This window comes from Nuphar pumila, chromosome 10 (assembly GCF_984573655.1).
Source record: "Nuphar pumila chromosome 10, dmNupPumi1.hap1.1, whole genome shotgun sequence".
Classification (NCBI taxonomy): Eukaryota; Viridiplantae; Streptophyta; class Magnoliopsida; order Nymphaeales; family Nymphaeaceae; genus Nuphar; species Nuphar pumila.
The window spans coordinates 7,106,801-7,128,786 of NC_143258.1; the positions used below are offsets into that span (position 1 = coordinate 7,106,801).

A 21,986-nucleotide genomic window follows, 5' to 3' on the forward strand; every position below is an offset into this window, starting at 1 on the left:
AAGATATGTAATATGCTTCAGTACTCGACCTTGCTATAGTTTGTTGTTTTTTGCTATTCTAGGATACAAGGTTTCTTTCGAGAAAAACACAAAAGCCAGATATGGACCTTCGCACGTCTGGATCTCCAGCCCAATCTGCATCACTATAGCCAACAATAATTAAAGGATTATCATGCCTCTTTTCATACTGCTTCCATGTGTTCCTCTCTTGGGTCATGCATAAAATGTGAAATGTGGTTAACTGCATATGAAATGTTTGTGAGAGTAAAAGTAAAATATTACAGAGCCCCTACTATGCTCCTATATGTTCTTGGGTCTTTATAATTTCTCCCTTTATTTGCTCTCAACCTTTGATTAAAATGTACACGGGCAGAAAACAGACGACAATCTTTTATTCCAGTCTTATTTAACAAATGCACGACATATTTTTGCTGTGACAAAAACATTCTCTGTTCATTTCTATCCACTTCCAATCCTAAAAAATATTTCAATTCCTCCAGATCTTTCACTTGAAACGTTCCCTGCACACACCTTTTCAACTGTTTTATATGATTCAAGCAGGTACTAGTTATAAACATATATCAACATTAAAGTTATGCCATTGGCTCCGACTCAAATAAATAGAGAGTAATCAACATGGCTCGGACGTCCGCGAACAAGACATGAAGCACTGGCTTGTCCACACGCCCCCACAAAAATGAATTTTTTTTCGAGTGTCTGTTCTTCACTGGGGGGGGACACGGAACAAAGACAGACATCAAATAACCGTCCGCGAAATGCACCAATATTGTGTCCGCGTGTTCCATGTTTACTTGGGCACGTGGGGCCCGCACTTGTCATGTCCTGCAGACGGGCATGAACGGTGATTCAAACGCTCCCTTAGTGGCTTGTGATTGTGTACCCTTAATGGCTTGTGTTTGTACTCTTTTAAGGGCGTGTGGACAATCTCTCTACTTCATTACAATTTTACCATGCTGATTGGCAACAGTTTTGAGATTAGATATCATACTTGCATTCCCAGTGACATGTTTACTGGCTCCCGAATCAATGTACCATTCACCTTGACGAGTGTGTTGGGCTAACTCAGTGTTGTGAAAAGCATTGAGGTGTACCAAGGCACTCCACCAAAAACTGAGGCGAGGCAGATCTTTATCTTCTTCTTCACACCTCAGGCTGGTGCCTTGAGGCGCAGAGGGCCTCGCCTCAAGGCAAGGCACACCTTTTGTGCCTCAAGCCACGTTTTTAATAACACTGGTCTAACTTCAAATCTTCAAAGGTTGCTGCCAGTATTTTGCTATTTTGTTGCCCTTTCTGCATACGATCCTTTTGTGCTTGGACGTAGTGCTTGGACGTAGTGCTTGGACGTAGTTGACATCATAATCCACTTTCTTAGCACTGGCCACAACCCCATATGCTGATAAATCCCAGCAGCTATCAGCAGTAAGCCCTCCGTTCTTACAAATTGATATTGCACTCCATTCCTTTGCTGGTTAGTGTTTTGATCAGCAGCTTGAGGTGCACCTTGTGCTGCGTTCTGCGGGAGAGGGAGCATGCCTCTCCCTCCTGCCCAGTTATTTCTTCCTCCCCTTTCATTATTCAGCCAATTCCTTCCACGACCAGCATTCAAACTCATGTTCAATACTTCATGATTTGCATCATGCTGCTCCCTTTTTACCTTTTGTACGTGTTGATTCAAAATGCAACAGTGTGGCTCGAAGTTTGTTATAGGAAAGCAAACTTGACTGATATTGCAGGTTAACAACCAGCATCACATATTCCGGCCCCAAACCTGCTAAGATCTGTCAAACATAATAATCTTTTGAGATGGTCCTACCAATCAGCACCAACTCATCAACAATCTGCTTCATCTTATTCAGGTATTCCATGATTGAAGCATCATTTCTCTTAGTATTTTGGAATTTATCCTTCATTTGCATGGCTCTGGACTCTGATGCTTGAGAATAGGACTGACGTAGTTTGTCCCATAGATCTTTGGCTGACAGCCATTCATCAAGATCAAGGAGAATCCCCTACGAAAGCGTACATAACAAACTGGCAGCCAACATTTTATCTTGCTTTATCCAGCAGCGACGAGCTGGATTAGGAGTGGAAATTGTGCTAGCACTCCTTCACCTTTCGTCTCTATAATGAATTCAGGCAGGATAGAATCGGTATCATCTAGGTGCCCCATTAAATCTTTCAACGAAAGGAGTGATTTGGCGGTTTCAGATCAGAAAATTGGAAGCCATCAGTTCGGGAACGAGTTGTTGAAGGAGGAATTAACAGGTAAAGAAGGATACATGTTTGCTGCCAGATAACAAAAACAACGCAAGGGAAAAGATCTGATCAGATTCACGGACAGGCGAGTTCCAGACAGGCATTTTTTTTACTGCTGCAAACTCTTATAACGTGATCAATGTGTTCATGTTAGCAATATTGCTCTGAAATATGAAGCACACCATCAAAAGACATAATCTGAGCAGTATTTTTGTTTTATTTGATAACACTTATCAGATTCAAATCTGATCTTTACCTTTGTCAGATCGGATGGGAAGAACAGTAACAGAGAACACAACAATTATCAGATTCATGTTCTTATGTAAGAAAAAACGCACACAATTAAAGGTGCAATCCCCAGCAAACAAACCAGGTTTGGATACAAATCTGGTCCAGGTTTGGGCTGGTTCGAGTACAAATTGCATAGAACCACCCGGGTCAAGCATAAGAATCATGTTTTCAAGAAGGGTTTAGGTTCCATATCTGACCCATTCCACGGGTTTATCAAGTTCAATCCCAGTATACCTCACCTATATAATCCACTAATACCAAATATGAGAAAATGAAGTTTCAGTTAATTCAGAACTTTTGTGATAAACAATCATAGTAATCTGTCAATGTAGCCAATAAGAACACATACCTTTGCAGCTTTAGCTGCAAGCCTCTTATCCTTTTCTGTCACAAACCAGGTTTTTCTGGGACGTGAAAAGATTTCACTTTTATGCTGAATCATATTTTCCGCCTGGCCATTTCAATTAAGGAAGTCTTAGAATCAACACTCTTTTCAATAGTTTATATAAGTTGACATAGTATCCAAGCAAAACGCCGATTGTAGTTACATCAAAAACAAAAATGCCTACCCATAGAAGTTTGTTACCTTAGTTGCTTCTATTTCAGTTATCCTTAGTGCCTTCTCTTCCCTACATGAGAAAATTAGCAACCAAGTTATCATAACACATTATAGGATATCTCATCAAAGAAAGCTTTTCCACAACCTTTCTTCCTGAAGAATTTCAGCTACTTCATCTTCCATCTGCTCAATCCAGTTGCACCACTTAACAACAGATGTCTCTGCTACTGTTCGACTTAAAAGCCTGGAACCAGCCCTCTTGGCCTGTTAAAAATTGCAAACAGGAAAATGTTACTCTTCAAAGTTGGCAAGATTATATGCAGAATAACACATGCAGACCATGTTCATTGAAAGGGGAACTTTTCATGCATCTGTACCTCTTTTACAATTATGGGTGTAGAAAGAGTGGTTGTAGTATTTTAGATCCAGCAAACACATCCAAATCCCTTTTAATCCTCTATCATGGTGTAAGTTCTTTGTTTAATAACACTAGCACATAAAGCATCTATCTGAACACAAACACACACATGTGCATACAGATGCATCAACACACATACATAGCAAACTTGCACACACGCACACACACACAAAGAGCAAACATCTGCAGGCCAAAGGAATAGTGAAAACTACCCAACATTGAAAAAGTTTGTTCCGATTGACTTTCATATAGAACAGCCTCATGTGCAGGTAGAAACCACAAGAACTGGAAAAGAAATAATTCAAGATTTATTGCATAACAACTTAGGTGCAGTTTAATAAGAAAGAAACAAAAGAAAAGAAATTTATGGTGCTCACAATGCCCTTCAAGAAAGATCGATCTCCTTCAGTTACAAAAGTCACAGCATGCCCACTTCTCCCCGCTCTCGCAGTACGTCCGACTCTATGAACATAACTGCACAACAAACACATCAAGACGCAATGAGGAAAAAGTGAAACATATAGCATTGGACTAGTAAAAAGACTCACTCTCTCTCTCTCCTATATATATATATATATATATATATATATATATTATATATACGGGTAAGTGCTAAGTGAAATATGCTAAATCAAACGTGCTAAATGAGTTTTTCAGGGGGTTTTTCATTTTATTTTTAAATTATCACCGAATAGATGTGATCTATGTACTTGATTTTACAAGGATCAGCTCTTGAAGTGTTTGATTCCAAAAAATGGGTGTGTTTTTATAACGTTCAAAAAATCAACAGCCCAAAATCTTTGTAAATTTTCGAGGCTCCAAATATCATTTTTTCATTGAAAACACATGATCCAGGTGTGGATTCCTCGTAAATCGACCATGCCCAACACATTTATGGGGTCGGAAGTGCGAAAGAAAAAGCCGAAAGAGCATATAATCCCATTTAGCACGTACCCATTTATCTCTATATATATATGAATATGAGAAGGGGGATGGTCCACCCACCAGTCCCCCACCTTCAAAAATTGCATGTAGATATGCTTTTCGGTAAATCCTACCATATGGATGTGATCGCCATGATTGAAAACCTACAAACAAACTCTTGGATCAAACTTTCTTGTTGTGTAGGTAGGATTTTAAATTTCAAAATCATTGGTTTTTAGATCCTTATAAAATCCCATTGATACATCAAGACTTGATCCAAAAGTTGGTCCATAGGTTTTCGACCATGGAGATCACATTCAAACTGTCAGATTTTTCGAAAAACACATCTACATATAATTTTTAAAGGTGAGGACAGATGGGTGGAGAATTTAGTGAGAGGACCGTCCCCCATCTCATACATATATATATAAGGTGCTCTGGGAGCACCTACTCCCATCTAATAGAAGCTTTAATTTTTCAAATTTCATAACTTTTTGTATTGATTAGACAACATAGATATGATCTCCATGCATTTTTTTAGTAGAAAAAAGGTTTTGGATCTTGTGATTGTGACATGCATGTAGGCTTTTTAAGATATTCAAAAATAAACGCCCCACAATGAATAAAAAAGTCATGATTTAAAAAATCTTAATTTTGTATCTAAAAAACATCATCCAAGGGATGATTCTCATCAAATAAACTGTGCTGAATAATCTATAAAGCTTGATTGAGAAGTTGCAACCTACATGTATGGTTTCTACTTGGTCGGTGTAGAGGTACTCCTTGAGCATCGTAGCATTACTCTCTCTCTCTCTCTCTCTCTCTCTCTCTCTCTCTCTCTCTCTCTCTCTCTCCGTGTGTGTGTGTGTGTATATATAGTCACTAGAATACGAGAACTACTGTGTGAACCGCTATTTTTATGGATTTTTATGCTTCTCTCTTAAATCTAACCATAAGGTTGTGATCTACATGCTTGCTTTTATAAGGACCATCTCTTGAATCATGTGACTGTGGCATTTAAGGGCTTCAAAAACCAATGGCCCCCCAATGCACTAAAATTTCATGATTCAAAAAATCATATTTTTATATTGAAATAACACGATCCAAGGTTTGATCCTTAGCAAACAAACCATGTTGAACACATCTATGTGGTCATATTGAGTCAATAAAGCTTAAACCTATTAATTCTAGCTCAATAATTCCGTGACTACACACACACATAGAAAAGTGCTCAGTTATATTACATTTTACTAAATGCTCTACATATAAAGTAATAGATTGTAAACTACAAACTAAAAGTCTAAAACATCTCAAAAATATATAATTAACTAATAGTCAATGGCAAAAAAGTGCATAGTTAACATCGGATGCTTTTGACCCCTGTCAACGTTAACGGATCATAAAATTGATAGATAGATCAGCAGGTTTCTGTCTAATTCTCACCTCCACAATGCTATTAGCCAGGTAGGTTGGGTCCGAAAGTAAAATGGCACCAGTACAGTGTTTTGCCCAAATTAGGAAAGTGATAATTTCCCTCCTAGTAGAGGGCCATTCTTTCCTCCGTGACAAACCCAACAATCCAAGGGGAGTCTCCTACATCATAAGGGGATGACGATGTGCACAACTAGAGCTATAATGCTGACTTAGTGCACCAATGACTAACCACCACCAACCACAAAACTACAATCGGGGCTGCAGTCACACCTGCAGCAACCTACCCAGCCATCACCATGATCATTCTTGCAGCAAAAGCTGCAATTACAAGTGCAACTAAGGGACAGACTTGGCGGCAATCCCTACCAGCCACCCACACAGATGGTCAATTTTGTTCACCAATTGCACCTTCTCCAAAAGACTTAAAGATGGAACTCAAGAACATACATATCTGCCAAGTATGCAATATGCTATGTCACATTGGTGTTAGTGCTGGTGTTGGTGCTTAAACATGTATAATTTGTCTTTAAGAAAGAGATGTCTAGCATTTGACAACCTTTTACTAAAATATCAGCTATTTGCAACTCATAATTAATGAACTAAGCTTCTATTTATTTATATTCAATCCTTTCCCTCAAAAAGCAATAATCCATCTGGAAGTGCTTAGATTTATCATCACAAACTGGATTTGGCGTTAATGTCAAGTCACTTCGATTATTGCAATAGGTGGCACACCTATCAACCTCCTGTCCTAAAATATTAATGAGGCTTTGAAATTCCAGCAAACACTTTATACGCAGCTTCAGTACTTGAGTGTGCCACAGTATTTTGCTTTCGGCTTTTTCAGGTAATTAAATTATTTCCCAAAATATATAATATGTTAACAATGATTTTATGGTATTTGGATCCCCTGCCTAATCAGCACTCTAATATCCTATCGTGTATGTTTATTTTCGTGATATACAAGGCCATGGGAAATCAAGCCATTTACATATCTCATTCTTTAGGGCATCATATCATGGCACTGAAACAGTGTTACCGAAAGCCCCAAAAAACATATAATTACATTTTCGGTTGTTTAATTCTTATTTGCTTCCCTCTTCGAATCTGTTTTCCCTTCTGGTTCGATTCCCAGGTCGCTCCTAGTTCGATTCTCTTCTCGCTTTCGAGACGATTCACGGATAGCTTCAAAGTTATTTTGTGTTTCCCGCTAACTAAAATTTTAGAAGTGCCTCGCTTCCCGCTTCCGCTTCCCGAATCCCTTCCCGCACCCGCTTCCTCGACTAACAACTTTGCACTGAAATACATCAATTGGCACACCGGTTCACTACATAAGATATGTTTGGCTGAGTTATATTGAAGTATTGAAGTGCTCCAGCCACGGTTCTATACTTCTTTGGTTCATCTAACAACTCCCCTTCGCTTCAAAACAAATCTTTATTCACAGAACCAGGAGTTTCCATAGGCTTGTGGTTAGCAATATTGAATTCACGCAGCAAATTCATGGCACACTTTTGCTCTATGTAACATGGAAGCTTTTACACCCCCAAAGCACCTGTCCACATGGTGCAACACAGGTGTGGTCAACCCAACACATGACCATTTTGGTCCAATTGTAGGCTTTGCCAACTTTCACCCAGTTCAAATTTGTCCAAGTTTAGAAAAAAACTTGAAAAACTTATAATTCTAAAATTGTAAATGATATTGGATTAATGTGTGCCACACACACATATATAATCATTTACACACACGTGCACACATATGCACACACGAACACACACACATATGTATATATGGAAAAGATTTGCTACCCACCAGTACACCGTATGTTAAAATGCATATATGTATATATATATATATATATTTTTATGTATATACAATATTATACATAAGGCTAGAGAGGTCACTCTCTCTAGCTCTTTTGGCCCTCCCTTCTCTCCCTCTTCTGTATATAAATGGGGGTCTTCCCTCCTTTGTCAAGTATGTTTTTTGCATACTTGTGAGAATTAATAAAAGGTTTATTTTTATATTGTGAGCCTTCTTGTGTGTACCCTTTCTAGGTTTTGTGAGTGTGTTCCTTAGAAGAGCACTTTTGTGATTGTCCACTTTGATATTGGTGGACATTTCAGTTTGTGATTGAAGGCTCCTTGGTTGGTTACATGGTATCAGAGCTTGGTGTGGTGTTTGCTCATTTGGTGACTCACTTCAAAGAGTTCGTGTGATCGTGCGCCACTCTCTTGAAGATTGGCTTGGTTCGTTAGAAGTACTCGTTGAGTTTGTTGGTTCAAGTGCTTTTGTTCTTCCTCTGCTAGATCTATTTCACTGTCTTCCGATCTCTTTCTTTCTCTCTATCCTCTTTTCCATTGTAAAAATGGATGACAAAGAAAGTGTCACCATCATGCCCTTTAAACTTAACGATGTCAACTATGTAATTGTTAAAATGTAACATATACATAATACAATAATATATATATATATATATATATATTTTTATTTCTTTTATTTCTTTTTATTTTTTTATGTTATTTACATTATCTAGTTCACTTAGAACTAGATAATGGGCTTTGGTCAAGTTCCAGTTGGAACTTGACCAAGCAATCTAGTCGTTGGAACTAGTCCAACGGCTAGATTTCTAGCCGTTGGACTAGTCCAACGACTAGAAGGGAGAGCTCCTTATGAGCTCTCCCCATTGCTCTTGTATAAATAGGGGTTCAGCCCCCTCTTGTAAAACCACTTCTTGTAATGCTTTTTAAGCATTTTCTTACATAAATAAAAGTGTGTTATTTATGTGTTTTTTCATTTTTACCCTTTTGTGGGCTTTGCTTGAAAGTGTCTTTTAGACACTTCCTTTTGAGTGATCCAAGAGCATTCGTGGAAGATCACCATCTCATTACAGTAACATGGTCTTCAATTATGAAGCACCATATATGGGGAAAAAGGTTGTGGGTTTAGTGGATGGTTCTGATCCGGCGTCTAAACTAGTCCTTACCAAAGTGGAGAACGAAAAGAAAGTTCCTCTTTTGTATGGAGAAAAGACCAAAGTTATAGCTACTTATGGGAAAAAATGGAAAGAATAGAGGATGGGACATGCCAATATCATGTCTTGGTAAAGAGACGTGTCTCCAAGAATGAAGATGAATCCATTTTGGCCGTTTCTAAGCTGTGATCCTACACTCGTGCTTATAGACGACCTCACTTTGGGAAACAAGAGAATGAATGATTTGAAACAAGCACCAAAAGCTTGGTATGATAGATTTAACAAAGTTATGCTTGCTTTAGATCTTGTTTGACTAACACTACTTTGTTTGTTAAAGATTCAAGTGGAGGTCCTTTCATTTTGCTCCTCTATGTCGATCATATGATAATCACTAAAAGTGACAAACAAGGAGTTCAAAATATTAAAAAGATCCTTAAAACTAAATTTGAAATTATTGATTTGTTTTTTTTTATATATTTTTTAGGTATAAAGGTTGCTTATTCGCCAAGAGGGTATTTATTATCTTCGTCTAAGTTTGCTTTTGATATTATTCCCAGGTCTGGTATCACGGATGACAAAAGGGTTGATACCCGAAGTGACAAATGTCAAAATCAAAATTGATGCTGGGGAGTTTTTAGATGATTCAACCCCTTATCGGCAGCTTGTCAGAGCTCTTTCTTACTTGACAATTACAAGACCTGATATAGTACACAATATACACACAGGTAGTCAATTTTAGCACACTCTCATATATGGTCACATGGGAGCTGTCTTGCGTATTATTAGATATCTTAAAAATTCTATTTCTAAAGGCATGTTCAAGTCTTCTTTGTCTGCATTAGATTTACTTGCATATACTAATGCAGATTGGGGAGGGGATCCCAATAATAGGCACTCAGCCACAGATTTCTCTGTTTTCTTAGGGGAATCTTTAATCTCGTAAAGGTGCAAAAAGTAACAGGTCTCGCTTTCCTAAATTAAAGCTAAGTATCGGGTCATGGCCATTACCACAATGGAGGTGGTTTGGCTGAGAATATTACTAGCTTATATGGGAATCGAAATTCAAAAAACTTCAAAGATGTGCAACGACAACAAGAGTGCTATCTACATTGCCATCAACCACACTTTTCACGAAAGAACCAAACATATCGAGATGGATTGTCATTATGTAAAGGCGAAATATCTTCAAGGGGTAATTGATTTGCCTTATGTTACATTAGAGTACTAGCTGGTAGATTAATTCACCAAACCTCTCTCAGCTCCTAAGTTCTACTTCCTTTTAGGCAAACTTTCGGTCATTAAAATGTAAGTTTGAGGGAGAGTGTTAAAATGTGTATAAATATATATGTATATACAATATTATATATGTATATATGTACATATATGTATACTTATGTATATAAATAAATAAATATATATTATCTTTTTTCTTCTGTCTTTTATTTTTTGTTTTTGTTTGAACTTAGTCAACCTAAGTTGACCAAGCCCAACAACTAAATTTCTAGCCGTTAGACAAGATATAACGGGTAGAAATCTAGTCATTGGATGTAGTCCACGGCTAGAGAGGTCTCTCTCTCTATCTCTTTTTGCCCTCTCTTCTCTCCCTCTTGTGTATATAAATAGGGGCCTTCCCCCTTTGTAAAGTATGCTTTTTGCATACTTATGAGAATTAATAAAATATTATTTTTATATTGTGAGCCTTCTCGTGTGTACCACTTTGTGGGTTTTGTGAGTGTGTTCCTTAGAACACTTTTGTGTTTGTCCACTTTGATATTAGTGAACATTTCGGTTCATGATTGAAGGCTCTTTAGTTCTTTACAAAGTACTCTCTAGTACAAACCACCTGTTCAATTTCTTGGTTTTTTCTGAATCAACTACTACGAATATGATCTATATAGTTTCCTTAGTCAAAAACATGTTTTAGATTTCCCGATTGTATTGTATAAGCAGATTTTCCAATGGCCACAAAATTTAGCAGTCTAAAATTCTTCAAAATTTCAATATTAAGAAAATCATGTTTTTACATTGAAACCACCCAATCCAAAGTGCATTTCCTAGTAAATTGACCATGCTGAATGCATTCATGGGGTAAAATTGGCCAAACATATTGCATCCAAGTTTTTTGAAATTGTGGTGTAGAACCTTTCACACCCGCACTCACCTGCACCAATGTGACAGCCTTTCATGTAATAACTTCATTTCATTTTCTCTTCTATCAATATCAATATCAATTTCAATTGCAATAAAGTACTAGAGCTTTCTTAAATCTTTCATGTGAAAATTTTCATGCAAAACTTCTTTACTTCGTTTTGAGTTTAATGATATGCAATGACAATGTCATCAATATGCAATAGTCTAGCCACAACACAAGACCATGTTTGCTTAAATTAATGAATAGGAAATGATCATGGCAGTCCTAACAAAACTTTTCTCTTTCCAGAAATGGATTTGTTACGTTTGCAAAAAACTTATTAAGTAGATTCACAAAATCCAACTGGTTGTTCCTTGTATACCTCCTCTTTCGACTTATGAATTAATGCCAAAGGTAGCATTGCTATCACTGTGACAATTTTCACCACCGAACTAAAAGTTCCTTCAATATCTAGTCTGTATTGTTGATTGAACCCCTTGGCTACTATTCATGCTTTATATCACTCAATGCTTCTGTTAAAGTTGTACTTTATTATATCACTCAATACCAGGAGGGGTGTTAAAATATATATCGATATTATATTCATATATATATATATGAGATTACAAATATCGATACATATTTTAATACCCCCCCCCTCAATCTTAGGGCATGATGACCGAAAGTTTGCCAAGGAGAAAGTTGAATCGTGGTGCACATAAAGCTTTGGTGAAGAAATCTACCAACTGATATTCTGAAGTAACATAAGGTAGATCAATGATTCCTTTTAGATAGACTTCATGAACATAATGGTAGTCCATTTTAATGTGCTTAGTCTGCTCCTGAAAAGTATGATTTTTGGCAATATAAATTGCACTCTTGTTATCGCAGCATAGCTTAGGGGGCCCTTCAATAGTGATCCCCATGTCTTCAAGCAGCTGATGGATCCATACAATTTCCATGGTAGTAGTTGTCATGGCACAATATTCAGCTTCAGTCGAAGACAGAAACTTTTTGTTGCTTCTTACATCTCCACGATATTAGTAAATCACCTAAGAATACACAAAAACCAGTGGTGGAGTGACGGTTATTTGAGTCACCACCCCAATCAGAGTCAGTATAAGCAATTAATTTTAAATCAGAAGAAGATGACAGAAAAACTCCCTTATTTAAAGTACCCTTTAGGTATCTTACAACTCGTAAGACGGCACTCATGTGAACAGAAGTTGGTGCATGTTGAAATTGACTTGTCGTATAAACTGCATGCGAGATATCTGATCTGGTAATACTCAGGTGCATCAACGATCCTACAAGTTGTCTGTAAGGAGTAGGATCAGAGGAAAGAACACCATCATCAATCTTCATTTTAGCTCCTACTATAACAAGAGTTTCACAAACCTTATCATTTGTAATACCTGACCTGTCAATAATCTCATATGCAAGCTTAGTTTGAGACAAAAAATACTCTCTACGAGATTATGCTACTTCAATACCCAAAAAATAAGTTAGAAATCCTAAGTCAGACATCTCAAACATATCCTTTAAAATTGATTTTATACTGTTAATCCCTTTAGAATCACTTCCGGTTATAAGCATGTCATCCACATATAGAAGTAAAATAACAATCCCTGCATTGGATTTTCTAACAAACAAAGAAGTATCAGTAAAACAGGATGAAAAACCATTTTCTATAATTACGGAATTAAACCTATCATACCAAGTCTTGGGGGCTTGTTTCAAACCATAAAGTGCTTTTTGAAGGCGAAGCACCTTTCATTTAGGAGACTTCATTCTAGGAGGAGCATCCATATACACTTATTCAATTAAATCTCTGTTTAGAAATGCATTCTTAACATCCATTTGATAGATGTTCCACTTGTTGATTGAGGCAACAGTTATAAGACATCGGACAGTGACCATTCGAGCTACCGGAGCAAAGGTCTCTTCATAATCAATCTCATATTCTTGACTATATCCTTTTGCAACCAAATGGGCCTTGTATCTCTCGAGGGACCCATCACTCTTAGTCTTAACCTTAAATACCCATCTACACCCTACTGTTTTCTTACCTTTAGGAAGGTCTTGAAATTCCCATGTCTTGGCTCTTCTCAGAGCTTCGAGTTCATTATCAATTGCAGCTATACATTCAGGACATTTTTGTGCTTCCTCGAAGTTTCTAGGTTCTATATAAGAATGAATGGCGCTTAGACAGGCTATATGTTTAGGTGAAAAAGACTCATAGGAGATGGAACCTAGAAGGGATTTTTCTATGTCTTTCGGTCCTACGAAGGTTCACCTCACTTTGAGGAGTAGTCCCACCAGCGTTATCATATCTTTCAAGGGCAGTTCAGAAAGTATTTTTATCTCAATGAGTATATGTAATGGGATCTCTATGCGGTTCCTCATTGACATGTTGATGAAATGAAGAGGACTCAGGACTGGTTTCGTTGTTACTTGAGCCACTCTGATTTGACTCATCATCACTAGCTTCATCATTTTCAGTTAAAAGATCAAATAGAAAAGAATAGTCTACGTTCTCGTCATTAGGTTCAAGTTTTTCGAAACCACTGCGATTTTCCAAAAAACTCACATTTCTGGAAACATATAGTTTATCATTTTTAATATCATAACACTGAAAACCCTTTTGAGTTTCGAAATAGCCAAGAAAGGCACAAGGAATGGCCTTGAAGGAGAGTTTGCCATTTTTATCAGTAAGAAAAAACATTTACATCCAAAAACCCTTAACCTGCTATAATCAGGTACTTTTTCATATGATCGTTCAAATGGGGAAACTTTGTTCAAATTTTTTGATGGGAGTCTATTTAAGAGATAGATCGATGTAAGGGCTCCCTCAGCCCAGAGTCTTTTCAGAATATTCTGTGAAATGAGTAAGGTTCTAGTTGTTTCAACGATATGCCTATGTTTTCGTTCAGCCAACCCATTTTGTTGTGGGGTTTTTGGACAAGATTTTTGATGGAGAATACCATGACTTTCAAGATAACTTTTGAATTCATTTGAAAGATATTCGCCACCGGAGTCGGTTCTAAGTATTTTTAAACTTCCATTGAATTGATTTAAAATCATCATACGAAATGTTTTAAAAATTGAAAAAACTTCATGTTTATGTTTAAGAAAATATATCCAACAAAATCTAGTGTAATCGTCCACAAAAATAACACAGTATGAGAAACCTCCTTTAGATATCACAGGAGCCGGACCTCATACATCAGAGTGAACAATTTGAAAAGATTTTGTTGTAAATATGGATCTTTGAATAAACAGTAGACTTTTCATTTTTCCAAGAATACATTCATTAGATACAAAATTCTCATTACAAAGATGCTTAATAAAAGGTAAATAAGAGATTTTAACAATGTTGGGATGCCCCAGTCTCTTATGACATACATGAATATCTTTGTTTTGAGCGACATTACAAAACTGGTTCTTGGGAATTTGGAGAAAATCAACATAGTAGAGGTCTCCTCTCTTAGAGCCTTCCCCAATCAACTTCCTAGACTGGTGATCATGTATCCAACATTTATTAGAAGAGAATTTTACATCACAACCATAGTCCAAGAGTTGAGAGACCGAGAGTAAATTTAAGTTTAGTTTTGGTATAAGACGAATTTTTGGAATAAAGAAGTCTTGTTTTTAAAATTGCCTATTCCTTTAATTTCAAGAGGTGTTCCATCCGACGTTGAAACAAAAGATGGAAGAGAATTTTTAGAAAAATCGGAAAGAGAACAAGCACTTGGAGTCATGTGAAAAGATGTCTTACCGGGAGGTGAAGAGGATGGCATAACGGCTCCGAAAATGCCTCCCTTGAGAAAAGGTTGTAGAGCATCCACAATTTGTTGAAGGGAAAAAGGCTCATTTGATGAAGATGGTTGTTCCTCTGGTTGGGATGCCATAGCCGCAGCAAGTATTTTCTTCTATTTGGGGCAAATGGGTTTGATATGCCCGGGTTCTTTACAAAAATGGCAAGTTAATTTGCTAGTGTTTTTTGCCATATCGATCATTTCCTCCTTGACCATGATTTTTGAAATGAGGAGGTTTGTAGGTCTTCATATTATTCCCGGGTCTTGATACGGCATTAACCCCTTCACAATTATCTTGAGAAGAAGATGTAGCAAGGATGCTAGGATTATTTTTACTAATCCCCATACGGGTTTCTTCACCACTTAGCTTAGTGATTACATCTTCAATAGAGGGCGATGTGAAGGCGGATAGAAGAGAGGACCGAATTTGTTCAAATTTGGGTCTAAGTCCATTTAGAAAATTGAAGAATAGATCTTCCTCTAGTTGTATGTGTCTTAACTCAATTGCTTCTCCACTCCATTTTGGTACTAGCATAGCTAGCTCGTCCCAAATAGACGATAGTGCGGCAAAATATTCCCAAATAGACAAATCGTCTTGTTGAAGGGTTAATGCCTTCTTTTGAAGGTAATACTTGTGTGATAAATCCCTTGAAGTATACATCTTTTCAAGGTACAACCAAGCTTCGGAGGTCTTTTTGAACTTAATAATGTTGGCGTTGATCTTGGTTTCAACGGATGAAAAAATCCAAGACAAGATCTTGAAGTTCTTCATCTCCTACTCATCATGCTTTTTTGAATAATCTTCTAGGGCTTTTTGTCTATCTTCCCCTTCAAGAATCTTAATATCTCCTTTTTCAATGATGGTAAGTTTGGGTTCGGGTTCCGGTATTGAACCTTGAACGTACCCCCAAAGGCCCTTTCCTTTGATATGGGCTTCCATATTGCCGGCCCAAACATGATAGTTTGAACTACTAAGTTTAAAACCAAGGGAGAAGTGGGAGTCTTTTTCACCCATTAGAGAGGGTAGAAGATAAAAAATAATACGTACCTCAAAAGATTTTCAAGTCTTTCTTGACAAAAGAGGCTTCTAAAATATTGCCCGAAGTGTTAAAATACATGTAATCTATATATATATATATATATATATATATATATATATATAGTCTAATTTACCCAATAGGGGTATTTTCATCATTTTACAAGTACCCGATAGCGGTACTTGTTATTTTCCTCTTTTTTGTATTTATTTTTTTTCACTTTCTTTTTTCTTTTTTATTTTATTTTTTACCCACATAAGGGGTCCCACCTTTGAGTCGATGGGGGCCCCCAACGGTCACATTTGTGACCGTTGGGGGCTCCCCACGACTCCATGGGGAGCCCCCTTTGTGGCTCTTCTTTTAAGGCCATAAGGCCACCCCTCACTCTCTTTTTTTTTTGTATATATAGGGGTGAACCCCTCTTGTATTCTTTACTCTTGAGAGCTCTCTCTCTCTTTTCAATAAGAGACATTTATATTTTTATGTTGTGTTGTCCTTTTGTGGATTTGGGTGTCATCTCTTTTGTTTGTCCATTGGTGGACATTGTAAGTGCTTATAGCACTCTTTGTTTTTCCGCATATCTCATTGCATGGTATCAGAGCCTTGTGTATGCTCTTGATTCTTAATATAGCTATTTAAGTAGTTATATATTGTTTTTTTGTATCTCTCTTTGTTTGTCTTCTTGTGAGAGATTAAATGAAAGGGGAACAAAAGATTGATCTCTCCTTCAAGCTTAATGGCTCCAACTACATGATGTGGGTCGTCGCCATGGAGAACAACCTCAAGGGTAAAAAGCTTTGGGGATACGTTATGGGCACCATTCTGAAACCACAACTCTAACTCACCAAGATGGATGGTGATCAAGAAAAAGCTCTTGAAGGAAATGCTTGCATAAAGGCCATTGAATATCACCAATCTAAAGTGGAAGATTGGGAAAGTAAGCATGCAAAGATTCTTGCTTGGTTCATGAACAATGTGGAGCTCAAAATTTGCGCCAACATTGCTAAATTTCGGATGGCTAATGAAGCATGGTTCTTTATAAAATGTATGTTTACTCAAAAAGACCTTGCTCGTCAATTCTTCCTCCAAGAAAAAATCTGGACTATCAAGCAAGGAGAAATGAGTGTAAGGGATTACTTTAGCACTCTTGGACCCTTATGGGATGAGCTATCTTTACTAGAACCAAAGTGGGTTTCTAGTGGAGACGTGGAACTAAGAAGAGAACAAATGGAAAAAGAACACTTTTTCCAATTTCTACATGGGCTTAGGCCCGAATATGAACAAGTTAGATCTTCCCTTATTCATAGATCCAAGCCTCTTCCCTTAGAAGATGCCATAGCCGAAATATGCCAAGAAGAAACTCGTATTTGCATGATTAAAGGAGGAGATGACGTTTTGGCCGTGTCTAAACCCGACAACCATGTGAAAGCCTATAAGCCTCCATACTTTGGAAGGCAAAATAATTATAATGGCAACTATAGAAAAGCCATTTGCCATCATTGCCAAGAACCGGGTCATATAAGACCTAATTGCCCTAAGTTGAATGAAGGGCCTAAGAATAAGGTTGCCTCCGTTGAAGAAGCTACTCAAAAGGAGGAAACTATCAAAGGGAAGCAGTCTTTTTCTCTTGCTCAACTATCGGAAGCACTACAAATTCTACTCAAGTCACCATCAACCTCGGGTGCCCCCATAGCTTCTTCATCTCCTCCAGGTATGTCTTCTTGGATCCTTGATTCTGGAGCTTCCTTTCATATGACCCCTCTTGAAAATGAGCTTTCAGATTTGTGTAATAACTCTAAAAACTCCTATGTTTCAACTGTCGTTGGTACATCTTTACAAGTAAAAAGTTTTGGAACTTTAAATTTTTCAACGTAAGAGTGGTACCTCAGCTTAATTTAAATCTCCTCTTTGTTGCTCAAATATGTCATCATGGATGTGAAATCTCCTTCTCAACTAAGGATTGCTCTATACAGGATCTCCGGTCCGAGAAGCAGATTGGGCAAGGCCATAGGAGGGGAGATCTCTATTACATGAGCAACTTGAAACTTCCCACTAACTCTTTTTGTAACCATGTCCAAGATAAAAATATTGAAACTTGGCATCAAAGACTTGGACATCCAAGTTTCTAAAAAATGTACTCCTTTCCATTTGGAAAGAAATTTTGTAACGAGAAACATTTTGTTTGCAAGAATTGTATTTTTGGCAAAATGAAATCCACTCCTTTTCCAAATCAAACTTTTGTGTCCAAAAGACCTTTTGAGTTAGTCCATTCGGACGTTTGGGGCCCTTCTCCGATCATATCTAAAGAAGGATACTCCTATTATGTTACTTTCATTGATGACTACACTAGATATGTGTAGATCTACTTTCTCAATTTAAAATCCGAAGTCTTTGACTTCTTCAAGAAATTTCATATGATAGTCAAAAATCAATTTTCAAGTAATATTTCTACTCTTAGATTCGATTCGGGTGGAAAGTATCTATCAAATGAATTTCAAAATTATTTAGAAACAAATAGAATTTGTCATCAAAGATCGTGTCCTAGAACTCCTCAACAAAATGGTTTAGCCGAAAGAAAGCATAGACACATCTTGAAAACCACTAGGACACTTCTTATCTCCAAAGAAATTCCAAAAAGTTTTTGGGCCGAAGCCGCCTTAACCTCAACTTGATAAATAAAATGATATCTTCATCCTTACAAAATACATCTCCATATGAAAAACTATTTGAAAGAACACCCGATTTCAATAGATTAAGAATTTTTGGGTGTAAATGTTTTGTCCTTACACATAAAAGAGACAAATTATCTCCTAAAGCTATTGAATGTATTTTCTTATGATACGAAGAAAATCAAAAGGGTTTTAGATGTTTTGACCTTAAAAATAACAAACTTTATGTATCCAAAGATGTAACCTTTTTGGAAAAATGGTTTTGAAAAAACTAAAGATATTGACGAAAGTGAATATGCTTTCTTATTTGATCTTCTTTCCCAAGAAGATGAGACTCCTCAAGAAGAGGAAATCTCTAATGAGTCGTTGAATGACCTAGAGGATGTTCCTCTTGACAATATTGAAGATGAAAGTGATAGACCAATCCAAACCTATGTTAGGCGTGGTCAACAAGCTCAAATGAGCGCCTTAGAAAAAAACTCTCAAGGGTCCAACATAGAAGAAACTTCTTTAAGGAGATCCAGCCGAATCTCCAATCCTCCTAATAGGTTTGTTTCCTATGAGTCTCTAACTCCTAGATATAGAGCATGTCTAATTGCATTACACTCATTTCCTGAACCTTCACATTATAATGAAGCCAAAAACATTCCCCAATGGGTTGAAGCCATGAACTTAGAACTTAGTGCCCTTGAAAAGGCAAAAACTTGAGAAATAACTTCATTACCCACTGGAAAGAGATCGATTGGATGTAGATGGGTCTTCAAAATTAAAACTAAAAGTGATGGTTCATTAGAACGCTATAAAGTCTGATTGGTAGCAAAAGGATACGCTCAAGAATACGGTATAGACTATGAAGAAACTTTCACACCCGTAGCTAGGATGACTAGTGTTAGGACTCTTATTGTCGTTGTGTCAGTTAAAAAATGGCTTATTTATCAATTAGATGTTAAGAATGCATTCCTAAATGGTGAATTAAATGAAGAGGTTTACATGGATCCTCCACCGAGAGTATGTATTGGTAAAAATAAAATTCTCAAACTTAAAAAGGCATTATATGGTTTAAAGCAAGCCCCAAAGGCTTGGCATGATAGATTTAGCAATGTAATGACAAGTTTGAATTTTCGTTCATGCTATACTGACACTGCTTTGTTTGTGAAAAGTGCAGGGCCTTCGGTAGTTATTCTACTACTTTATGTTGATGATATGATCATCACTGGAAGTGATGAGCAAGGAATTAATGATATTAAGAAAGTTTTAAAAGAAAATTTTGACATGTCTGACCTTGGTTTCTTAAGATATTTTCTAGGAATTGAAGTAGCGTACTCTCCGCAGGGGTACATTCTCTCTCAGATGAAACTTGTTGCTGACATTTGTTCCAAGTCTTGTATCTCCGATGATAAGAAGACCGAAACCCCTGAAGTTATCAATGCAAAGTTAAGGTTGGAAGATGGAACACTCTTCGAGGATCCTACTCCCTACCGCCAACTTGTTGGATCTCTGACCTACTTATCCATCACTAGGCCTGACATAGCTCATGTCGTGCACTCAGTGAGTCAGTTTCAACATGCACCTACAATTGTGCACATGAGTGCAGTCTTAAGGATCGTCAGATACATCAAAAACACCATAACTAAGGGAGTTTTTCTTTCCTCTTCTTCATCACTTGATTTAATTGCTTATACTGATGCTGATTGGGGACGAAATCCCAATGATAGAGTCTCAACTACGGGTTTTTGTGTTTTCTTAGGTGACTATGATTTCTTGGAGATGCAAGAAGCAGCACAAAGTATCATTGTCCTCAACAGAAGCGGAATATCGTGTTATGGCCACTACAACCATGGAGCTTGTATAGCTAAGAAGTCTCCTCAGTGATATGGGCATTGTCATCTCTACTCCTTCGAAGATGTGTTGTGACAACAAAAGAGCAATCTATATCGCAAGCAATCACACCTTCCATGAGCGTACTAAGCACTACGAGATGGACTGTCATTACGTGCGTAATGAATACCTAAGAGGAACCATAGCACTACCTTACGTCACATCCGAGTACCAGTTGGCAAACTTCTTCACTAAAGCCCTTGCCGCTCCTCGTTTTATGTTTCTCCTTGACAAGCTTTCGGTTATATGCCCGTAAAGCTTGAGGGAGGGTGTTAAAATACATGTAATCTATATATGTATTTATATATATATATATATAGTCTAATTTACCCAATTGGGGTATTTTCATCATTTCACAAGTATCTGATAGGGGTACTTGTTATTTTGCTCTTTTTTTTTATTTATTTTTTGCACTTTCTTTTTTATTTTTTATTTTATTTTTACCCACATAAGGGGCCCCACCGTTGAGTCGATGGGGCCCCCAACGGTCACATTTGTGACCGTTGGGGGCTCCCAACAACTCCATGGGGAGCCCCCTTTGTGGCTCTTCTTTTAAGGCCATAAGGCCACCCCTCACTCTCTTTCTTTTTGTATATATAGGGGTGAACCCTTCTTGTATTCTTTACTCTTGAGAGCTCTCTCTCTTTTCAATAAGAGACATTTATATTTTTATGTTGTGTTGTCCCTTCGTGGATTTGGGTGTCATCTCTTTTGTTTGTCCATTGGTGGACATTGTAAGTGCTTATAGCACTCTTTGTTTTTCCGCATATCTCATTACACGAAGAAGATGATCCACTTCAAACTCCAATAGCTTGAAGGCACCTTTTTCGAGGCACTTAAAAATGAAGAGATGCACAATCCTCCTTCTTCAACCTGGCTCTGATACCAGGTAAAAGTATCTTCAACAAGATACTACGATCAAGACCTTAATATTCTTGATAATAAACACGTGCACACATGCACAATAAGAACTCTTAGAACACTTGTGCACAAAAGCACAACCCACTAAATCTCACAAATGCTCAAAGGCATAAAAAGAATAAAAAAATACTTTATTAATCACTTGGGCTTTGACCCAAAGCATGAGAAATTACAAGGGGGGAAGCCCCTATTGATAAGCAAACAAAGGAACCACATAGGGGGCTCACAAGAGAGTCGTTGGGAGGCCCCAAGGGTCACATATGTGACTATTGGAGGCTCCCCAACGACTCTTTGGGGAGCCTCCCTATGTGGCACAAATTACAAAAACAAAAAAGAAAAAGGAAAAATAAAAAGGAAAAAAGTTACAAGCATATTCCAAAACAGAATATCGTAAAACAGGAATTTACAGAAATACCCTTTTCGAGTGAACAAGAAAATATATAAATATATTTATATATATAGATAGAGATACATATACATGTATACATAGTACATATGTATATGTATCTCTCTCTCTCTCTCTCTCTCTCTCTCTCTATATATATATATATATATATATATATATATGAGATTACAAATATCGATACATATTTTAACATATTTTATACACCCATTTGCATCCAACTACGCTTTTATGTATGGGTCACACAAT

General features: G+C 37.2%; 1 protein-coding gene across 1 annotated transcript in view; it reads right to left on the bottom strand.

The window, feature by feature from the left end:
• The window catches only part of LOC149823406 (DEA(D/H)-box RNA helicase family protein), a 107,757-nt gene that overhangs the window by 4,932 nt on the left and 80,839 nt on the right, over positions 1–21,986 (bottom strand). Inside the window, exons 13-16 of the mRNA XM_090018816.1 lie at positions 3,923–4,019; positions 3,273–3,391; positions 3,155–3,197; positions 2,918–3,019 (exon numbers count right to left, since the gene is read on the bottom strand). Coding sequence (XP_089874942.1) covers positions 2,918–3,019; positions 3,155–3,197; positions 3,273–3,391; positions 3,923–4,019 — 361 coding nt within the window. The remainder of the gene's footprint in view (positions 1–2,917; positions 3,020–3,154; positions 3,198–3,272; positions 3,392–3,922; positions 4,020–21,986) is intronic.